General features: G+C 44.5%; 1 protein-coding gene across 2 annotated transcripts in view; it reads left to right on the forward strand.

Annotated features, from left to right (window-relative positions):
* Positions 1–9,550, forward strand: part of ACMSD (aminocarboxymuconate semialdehyde decarboxylase) — a 29,133-nt gene extending 19,583 nt beyond the window's left edge. The window contains exons 3-10 of one of the 2 annotated variants that reach the window (XM_069982639.1): positions 457–553; positions 2,465–2,514; positions 3,950–4,186; positions 5,262–5,355; positions 5,597–5,692; positions 5,805–5,977; positions 7,825–7,923; positions 8,735–9,550. In XM_069982639.1, coding sequence (XP_069838740.1) covers positions 457–553; positions 2,465–2,514; positions 3,950–4,186; positions 5,262–5,355; positions 5,597–5,692; positions 5,805–5,977; positions 7,825–7,923; positions 8,735–8,797 — 909 coding nt within the window. In that variant the 3' untranslated portion in view covers positions 8,798–9,550. Of the gene's footprint in view, positions 1–456; positions 554–2,464; positions 2,515–3,949; positions 4,187–5,261; positions 5,356–5,596; positions 5,693–5,804; positions 5,978–7,824; positions 7,924–8,734 lie in introns of those variants that run through there. The other variant, XM_069982640.1, reaches the window with a different exon arrangement.
* The last annotated feature ends 999 nt before the right edge of the window (positions 9,551–10,549 follow it).

Consider the following 10,549-nt stretch of genomic DNA (forward strand, 5'->3'; position numbering starts at 1 on the left):
TGTAATGTATGTACACAGGGACCCCACCAGCAGAACAGTGAGTGCAGCTCTGGAGTAGATTACAGGGTGTAACTCAGGATCAGTACAGGAACCCCCCATCTCCTGAGCACTGGATACCACGTCTCATACCTCGCATATGTGCACTTATTCTTAGCTATGTGACGTCTATATCCTTTAACCTAGTACCCAGACATCTGTATGTTTTATAACTTGATATTCATGGGGACAAGTGCTGGGATTACATTATATTCTGTATAATTTCTTCTCTATACTATTCTAATGTACACATCACTACCTACACACGGCATATGGCGAGCAGATGCTTCTTCTCAGGATCAGTAATAGATCAGTCCGGCTATGTATCTATAATGTGACGCATCTTTCTGATGTACAATCTTCCGCTTCCATATGATACAACCTTCCATGTCTGATAGATTTATCCGCTTCTCTCTCCAGGATGAGGCAAAAATGATGAAAGATGGAAAAGTTTTCAGGGTCGTTCAGTCCAATTGTTGGGATCCGGAGGTGCGGATAAGAGAGATGGATCAGTCCGGTGAGTGAATGTCTTGTAGAATGTAGTACCCACTAATATTTATGAGACAACTCTGCTGATCCTGCCCCAGTCAGCACAGCAAAGCTAAGAAGTGACCTGAAGGAGGCAGGAAATGGCAGCTTACTGTATGTCCTCAAGGTCATTGTAAAAACTGCAAAAATCACAATTTCCTCTTATAGAAATAGTCACATTTTTTTCCCTCATTCACAATTAAATCCATTACCCTGAGCTGACCAATACAATGGACATTACAAAGGTATGATCACATAGGGACAGCATAGGGACAGCACAGGTATGATCACACAGGGACAGTACAGGTATGGTCACATAGGGACAGCATAGGGACAGCACAGGTATGATCACACAGGGACAGTACAGGTATGATCACACAGGGACAGCACAGGTATAATCACATAGAGACAGCATAGGGACAGCACAGGTATGATCACACAGGGACAGTACAGGTATGATCACACAGGGACAGCACAGGTATGATCACATAGGGACAGCATAGGGACAGCACAGGTATGATCACACAGGGACAGTACAGGTATGGTCACATAGGGACAGCACAGGTATGATCACATAGGGAGGGCACAGGGACAGCACAGGTATGATGACATAGGGACAGTACAGGTATGATCACATAGGGACAGCACAGGTATGATGACATAGGGACAGTACAGGTATGATCACATAGGGACAGCACAGGTATGGTCACATAGGGACAATACAGGTATGATCACATAGGGACAGCACAGGTATGGTCACATAGGGACAGCACAGGTATGATCACATAGGGACAGCACAGGTATGATCACATAGGGACAATACAGGTACGGTCACATAGGGACAGCACAGGTATGATCACATAGGGACAGCACAGGTATGATCACATAGGGACAGCACAGGGACAACACAGGTATGATCACACAGGGACAGTACAGGTATAATCACATAGGGACAGTACAGATATGGTTACATAGGGACAGCACAGGTATGGTCACATAGAGACAGCACAGGTATGGTTACATAGGGACAGCACAGGTATGATCACACAGGGACAGTACAGGTATAATCGCATAGGGACAGTACAGGTATGATCACATAGGGACAGCATAGGGACAGCACAGGTATGATCACACAGGGACAGCACAGGTATGGTCACATAGGGACAGTACAGGTATGGTCACATAGGGACAACACAGGTATGGTCACATAGGCACAGCATAGGGACTGTACAGGTATGATCCCATAGGGACAACACAGGTATGGTTACATAGGGACAGCATAGGGACAGTACAAGTATGGTCACATAGGGACAGCATAGGGACAGTACAAGTATGGTCACATAGGGACAGTACAGGTATGGTCACATAGGGACAGCATAGGGACTGTATAGGTATGATCCCATAGGGACAACACAGGTATGGTTACATAGGAACAGCATAGGGACAGCACAGGTATGGTCACATAGGGACAGCATAGGGACAGTACAAGTATGGTCACATAGGGACAGCACAGGTATGGTCACATAGGGACAGCACAGGTATGGTCACATAAGGACAGTAAGGGTATGATCCTATAGGGACAGTACAGGTATGATCACACAGGGGCAGCACAGGTATAATCACACAGGGGCAGCACAGGTATAATCACACAGGGGCAGCACAGGTATGGTCACATAAAGGTATCATAGATAGTAATAATAAGCTTGGCCTCTAGTAACAAGTGTAAAGAAATGCTTCAGCTGTATTAAATGTCACTTCATGGTTTGTAGGTGCGATCTCCTACTCTCACCTGTCCGATAATGTTCTGTAATATTCCAGTGCTAAGATGATTGACACTACTGACTATTAAACTGCCCATAGACCACATGACTCATAGACCATGACTCTCTTTCTTGAACAGGAGTGACGATACAAGCCCTGTCCACCGTCCCCGTTATGTTCAGCTATTGGGTAAGTTCTTCCATTATATTGCAGGACCATGGTCAGCACCGGCACTGACTTCTATGGACTCGGTATACTTCTATGGGCTCTGTATAGTTCTATGGACTCTGTATACTTCTATGGACTCTGTATACTTCTATGGACTCTGTATAGTTCTATGGACTCTGTATACTTCTATGGACTCTGTATACTTCTATGGACTCTGTATACCTCTATGGACTCTGTATACCTCTATGGACTCTGTATACCTCTATGGACTCTGTATAGTTCTATGGACTCTGTGTACTTCTATGGACTCTGTATAGTTCTATGGACTCTGTGTACTTCTATGGACTCTGTATAGTTCTATCGACTCTGTATAGTTCTATCGACTCTGTATAGTTCTATGGACTCTGTATACTTCTATGGACTCTGTATAGTTCTATGGACTCTGTGTAGTTCTATGGACTCTGTATAGTTCTATGGACTCTGTATACTTCTATGGACTCTGTATACTTCTATGGACTCTGTATACCTCTATGGACTCTGTATAGTTCTATGGACTCTGTATACTTCTATGGACTCTGTATACTTCTATGGACTCTGTATACCTCTATGGACTCTGTATACTTCTATGGACTCTGTATACTTCTATGGACTCTGTGTACTTCTATGGAGTCTGTATAGTTCTATGGACTCTGTATACTTCTATGGACTCTGTATACTTCTATGGACTCTGTATAGTTCTATGGACTCTGTATACTTCTATGGACTCTGTATACTTCTATGGAGTCTGTATAGTTCTATGGACTCTGTATACGTCTATGGACTCTGTATACTTCTATGGACTCTGTATACTTTTATGGACTCTGTATACTTCTATGGTCTCTGTATACCTCTATGGACTCTGTATACTTCTATGGTCTCTGTGTACTTCTATGGACTCTGTATACCTCTATGGACTCTGTATACTTCTATGGACTCTGTATACCTCTATGGACTCTGTATATCTCTATGGACGCTGTATACTTCTATGGTCTCTGTATACCTCTATGGACTCTGTATACCTCTATGGACTCTGTATACCTCTATGGACTCTGTATACCTCTATGGACTCGGTATACTTCTATGGTCACTGTATACCTCTATGGACTCTGTAGAGTTCTATGGACTCTGTATACCTATATGGACTCTGTATACCTCTGTGGACTCTGTAGAGTTCTATGGACTCTGTATACCTCTTTGGACTCTGTATACTTCTACTCTTCATTGTTAATGTAAACCCATCCTAGTTCCATTCATTTGCTACCAGCAGAAATCTTGCAATCAGAAGTATAGGAGAAATTGCCTACCCTTTAAGTGTCACATTGCATATTCTTCAATGACACTTACCAGCTAGACGTGTGTCAAATCCTTAGCAGCTAATGGAACCTTCCAGAAACTTTATAGTGTCTCTTTTTTCCAGGCCAAGCCACAAGATGCATTAGACCTGTCACGTTTCCTCAATGATGACCTGGCAGCCGCCGTCAAGAAGCATCCAAAGAGATTTGTTGGACTTGGGACGTTACCGATGCAGAGTCCGGAGCTGGCGGTGCAAGAAATGCATCGATGTGTGAAAGAACTGGGGTTCCCAGGGGTCCAGATTGGATCTCATATAAATACATGGGAACTTGACTCTACAGACCTGTACCCAGTATATGCAGTAAGTGGATCTTAGAAGGAAAATGCTGAGGGTTCCTATTACAAACAATGGACAACTTGTTGCACACAGATGACCTCCTATGATGCTAGACTCCCTGTTGCATTGCAATCTGCAAAAATTACTGCAGTGTCATCATTTCATAGACATGTAAAAATCACTAAAGCAAGTTTTAATGGGGCAAATGCATGTCAGGGAGGGTCACCCCATAGAGTGGAGAACCATGGCGGAGAGGCGCATGCTCAGAAAAACTTAGGAGTAAGGAGTTATCCAGGTTTCGGAAAAAAAAATCACTACTTTCTTGCAAAAACAGTGCCGCCCCTATCCTCAGGTTGTGTGTGGTATTACAATTCAGCTCCATTCACTTCAATGGAACTGAGCTGTAAAATCACACCCAAACTGAGGACAAGAGTGGTGCAGTTTCTGGAAGAAAGCAGCCATGTTTTCTTAAGGCTGAATAACCCCTTTATTGCAAACAAGTCACTGCAGGATAATTGTTCAACACCATGGTTGTATTTAGAGTCGGGAACACAGCTACTGGACCCATAGTGAACTGCGGGTCCTTAAGGGGTACTTAAAGGGTTGGTATACCTAGACCACTGTTTCCCAAACCGTAGCCCTCCAGGTGTTGCTAAAATACAGCATACTGGGAGTTATACAGTAGTTTGGTAACACTTGGAGACATTGCCGAAACCAATAAAGTTGTAGTTTGAGTACAGTAAAGTTTTTTTTCTAGAATAGCACTGAATATAACAATAATACAATCGTGCTGTTTTCTCAACACACAGAGAACAGCCTAGGGCTCATTCTAGGAAAATGTAATCATTCTTTGTCTAGCTTTTCCAATCCAGCCTATTACACACATTGCAGTACCGCCATTACACCGCCAGGTGTCACTATTGCTGAAGATTTTCTGCAACTACTGTATGTTTCTCCACATAGCAGCAGTGACATCTAGTGGCTAAAATGGGTACTAACAGTTACGAGGATTTACGCAATAAAAATGACCTATGATGATAATTGTGAAGAATATTTCTCATTTGCTTCTATCTATCTATCTATATATATATATTATCAGGCTGCAGAAGAATTAAATTGCTCCATCTTCGTTCACCCCTGGGACATGCAGATGGATGGGAGGATGTCGCAGTACTGGCTTCCCTGGCTGGTGGGTTAGTATTTGTGGCTACTTGATATCAAAGGAGTTATACAGATTACACAAACATAGCTGCTCTCTTCCAGGAAGAGCGCCACATCTGCCCAAGGGTTCTGCTTGGTATTGCAGGCTGGCTGTATTGACGTGAATGTAGCTAAGCTGTAATACCACAACAAACCTGTAATCATGGGTGGCGCTGTTTTTAGAAGAAAGAATCCTTTACTGTAATAACCTAGATCTGTGCCGCTTTTTGTTAGGAATGCCAGCGGAGACGACCATGGCCATTTGCTGTATGCTTATGGGCGGGATATTTGAGAAGTTTCCGAAACTTAAAGTCTGCTTTGCACATGGAGGTAGGTGGCCTGGTTATATGACATGTAAGTGTAACAATGTGATAAGAGGATATCAGAGGATGAGGGTTGTAGTCTTTGTAGTTGAGTTTTAACTTGTCTCTGTGTCTTGCAGGTGGCGCCTTCCCATTCACAATCGGTCGCATCAATCACGGCTTCAGTGTACGGCCGGATCTCTGCGCCGTCCACAATAACAACCCCCCTCAGAATTACCTGGGCGCCTTCTACACAGATTCCTTGGTTCACGATCCTCAGGCCTTACAGCTCCTTGTAGATGTGATAGGAGAGGTAAGATACCCGGGCCTGGTCATATAGAGTAGTGATACAGCTGTCTGGTCATATAGAGTAGTGACACAGCTGTCTGCTCATATAGAGTAGTGATACAGCTGTCTGGTCATATAGAGTAGTGACACAGCTGCCTGGTCATATAGAGTAGTGATACAGCTGTCTGGTCATATAGAGTAGTGATACAGCTGTCTGGTCATATAGAGTAGTGATACAGCTGTCTGGTCATATAGAGTAGTGACACAGCTGTCTGGTCATATAGAGTAGTGATACAGCTGTCTGGTCATATAGAGTAGTGACACAGCTGTCTGGTCATATAGAGTAGTGACACAGCTGTCTGGTCATATAGAGTAGTGACACAGCTGCCTGGTCATATAGAGTAGTAATATAGCTGTGTAATGGCCATGAGGAGAGGTAAGATACCCGGGCCTGGTCATATAGAGTAGTGATACAGCTGTATGATGGCCATGAGGAGAGGTAAGATACCCGGGACTGGAGGGAAACGGCTTGGTCATATAGAGTAGTGACACAGCTGTCTGGTCATATAGAGTAGTGATACAGCTGTCTGGTCATATAGAGTAGTGACACAGCTGTCTGGTCATATAGAGTAGTGACACAGCTGTCTGGTCATATAGAGTAGTGACACAGCTGCCTGGTCATATAGAGTAGTAATATAGCTGTGTAATGGCCATGAGGAGAGGTAAGATACCCGGGCCTGGTCATATAGAGTAGTGATACAGCTGTATGATGGCCATGAGGAGAGGTAAGATACCCGGGACTGGAGGGAAACGGCTTGGTCATATAGAGTAGTGATACAGCTGTCTGGTCATATAGAGTAGTGATACAGCTGCCTGGTCATACAGAGTAGTGACACAGCTGCCTGGTCATATAGAGTAGTGATACAGCTGTGTGATGGCCATAAGGAGAGGTAAGATACCCGGGACTGGAGGGAAACGGCCTGGTCATATAGAGTAGTGACACAGCTGCCTGGTCATATACAGTAGTGACACAGCTGCCTGGTGGTCATATAGAGTAGTGATACAGCTGTGTGATGGCCATAAGGAGAGGGGTAATCCCACTGTGAACCCCAAAAATGCAGCAGAACATAAATGTTACAAACGGCATGCCATGTTCTGCGTGATCTGACTGCTTTCTATTATAGGCAGCGGGACATTTTTCAGCAGTTTGCTTTACAGCAGCTCTTCTTTAGGTTCGGATCAGACAGGCTAGCCTTCACCCCACACACATCAGTGAGCCTGGGCCCCCATGTCCCTGCCCCCGGTCATCCTCCATGATCAGTACTAACCACTACGTACCGAAACCCCACAAGCCTGGCCGCCTACATCTGGAGATGCTCTGACCCAGGCGTCCACATATCACTATTCAGCCTTCTTCTTTTTTTGGATAAGCAGGTTAGATGGTTCTAACTGGCTGATGGTCTCCTTTTAAAAGGATTGTTCAGCAAAAAAATGTTTTCTTTCAAATGAGCTGGTGCCAGAAAGTGCCAGAGATTTGTCATTTACTTCTATTAAAAAATCTCAATTCTACCAGTACTTATCAGCTGCTGTATGTCCTGCAGGAAGTGGTGTATTCTTTCTAGTCTGGAGAGCAGAGAGGTTTTCTATGGGGATTTGCTGCTTCTCTGGACAGTTCCTGACATGGACAGAGGTGGCAGCAGAGAGCACTGTGTCAGACTGGAAAGAATACACCACTTCCTGCAGGACATACAGCAGCTGATAAGTACTGGAAGACTGGAGATTTTTTTTAATAGAAGTAAATAACAAATCTTTGGCACTTTCTCGCAAAATTGTTTTTTGCTGAACTCTCTATGTATTATTTTTCTCCTTCAGGATAAGGTGCTGCTGGGTACGGACTATCCTTTCCCTCTTGGAGAACATAAACCTGGACTCCTGATTGAGTCAATGAAAAGCTTCGACACAAAACTGAAGGTAAAGTTGGGTCATGTGATCTCATGGTGACCCCTGGAAATGACATGTGTTTCTGAGCTCTCAATAGACTAAGCCAGCAGAGGCTCCTCTATGATGGATCTGCATGGACTGTTCCACACAAGCTCCACAGATTCCACCTTTCATTTTCCAGAGAGTCTGTGAGGAATGAAAGGTGGAATCTGATTGGTTGTTAGGGGCAACTGAGCCAGTTTCACTTTACACCATGTTTGATAAATCTCCGCCTATATAGTCTCTGATTTAGAGACACATAGAGATGAGGATTCTTTCACAGACCTCCCGGCAGGCAGAGACCATGGAGCTGGCATTAGCTGCCCTTGTGATGCTGAGCTGATGCATAATAGGATTGAGAGCAGATCTGAAAAGGGAGTGAGCGTAGTTTGAAATCTAAAAATCAAGATGGTGGCTGATCAGAGGTCACATGACCCAGATACACTAATGAGATATGCGGATGCAGCAGAGCTGGGATGAAACAGATGACACTGCAGGGATAGTGGTGGCGAGTGTGTGTTATACACGAGTGCTTCCTTAATCAACATTCCAGGTCACAGGGGTCAAACACCGGTTTTCCAGCTGGTACAAAAACTACAATTCCCATCATGCCTGGACAGCCAAAGTTAAAGCATGATAGGAATAGTAGTTTTGCAGCAGCTGGAGCGTCCGAGTTTTAACCGTTCTGTTCTAGGTGAGTGATATCTTCCTGTACTATTATTAGGTGGGATGTACAAACCAATTTTTTTATTATTTTTTGCTGTTGCTGTTATATAATTTTACTCATTTCTGTGTTTTTCAGGGGAAACTTTTGGCTGAAAATGCCCTGAACTTCCTTGGACTGGACAGAGCAGATTTTGAATGACAGAATCCTGCCGAGAAATGCGGAGAGGTTCTTGGGTCGGGTTCACACTGCATTTCCCCTGTGGTTAGTGTGTACAGCAGGGAAGTTACGCACTCTACATGTGTGTATATATATATATATATATATATATTCCCATAGGTGTCTAATCTATTTCCACAGTGTGAACCCAGCCTTACCTAGCCGCTCACCCCATCCTGTATACTGTACCCATATACTGTACGTGTATAATGTACCTGTACACTGTACCTGTATACTGTACATGACCCAGTACATCTACCTGAAGCCTTATGGACTTAGTCTTAGTTATTATAACACAGAGCTCACCCAGCTCTGCTACATCCCTAATACACTATCATAATGGAGGATGAGACACCGAGAGCCGTGAAACCAGAGACCTGAGGCCGCAAATCACAAGATGAAACAATCACCGGAACGCACAGGAAAGATGGAGGATTACAGCATTGTCTATTGTAGCTGATATATAGTTATAGGTCAATACACAGTATACAGTATATGTCATCATGTAGTAACTGACACCATAGCGCGGCGTCAGCAGATCCAAAAAATCAGGATCACTACAGGATCAGTAATGTAATGTATGTACACAGTGATCTCACCAGCAGAATAGTGAGCGCAGCTCTGGAGTATAATACAGGATGTAACTCAGGATCAGTAATGTAATGTATGTACACAGTGACCCCACCAGCAGAATAGTGAGTGCAGCTCTGAAGTATAATACAGGATCAGTAATGTAATGTACACAGTGACCCCACCAGCAGAATAGCGAGTGCAGCTCTGGAGTATAATACAGGATCAGTAATGTATGTACACAGTGACCCCACCTATGAATACACTATTGGTGCTTATGGATGATCCTGTGTACATTGCTGTTTAAAAACTGGCTGAAAACGTTCTTTTTTCTTTGTAATAAATTAGGGTATATATAATATATGTGTGTAATCCCTCGGTGTCGGACCACCAGGACCTCCGTTACTCAATATAAGTGTGGTCTTGGAGTGTTTGTGTGACCACCGTTCCGTACACTCCTATGGGACTGAGGCAGACAGAGTTCGGAACCCGGTGATCACACATTTATTCAGGTGGCTCATAGACATTTTGTCCTGCACTCTGCAGATTTCCATGGGACCCTCCACAGTCTCTCAGTACCTGTGTCCCATCTCACCCAATCCGTCTGTTCCCCTCACTCTAAGGGGCCTACTACATGGGCCAACTATGGCCCCATCATTTAGGTAAACGAGTGCTAATCCGCGCCTGCTTACTGGACCTACTAGACGGCCTGATAATCGGGCAGTAAGGGCTGCATGGACCTCGTTAGCGATGTCCATGCAGTCCCTGCCCAAACACCTGACAGCTTACCTCTCCCCACTCCTGGTCTTCTCTCCTGTGCTCTGCAGCTTCCCAGGATCAGGACCGCTGCGGCCTGTGATTGGCTGAGCGGCCTTTCAGCTGACAGGGCACTCAGATGCTGCCGCTGCTGGGACCAGGAAGCTGTGGAGCACAGGAGAGAAGACCGGAAGAGGTAAGATGTCAGCTGTTTGGGCAATAGTCGGCCATGCGATGCTATTACACATAGCGAAGTGTGGTCGGCGCCTAACGATTTTAGGTCCAGACCTAAACCAACGATCAGCCGATGATTATTAGATTGTTCTCTCTATTACATGGAGTAATAATCAGCTGAATCGGCCGATTATCGCTCCGTGTAATAGGGCCCTAACGTTTCTGCAGGGGGTC

The sequence above is a fragment of the Dendropsophus ebraccatus genome, chromosome 9 (genome assembly GCF_027789765.1).
Source record: "Dendropsophus ebraccatus isolate aDenEbr1 chromosome 9, aDenEbr1.pat, whole genome shotgun sequence".
In the NCBI taxonomy this organism is placed as follows: Eukaryota; Metazoa; Chordata; class Amphibia; order Anura; family Hylidae; genus Dendropsophus; species Dendropsophus ebraccatus.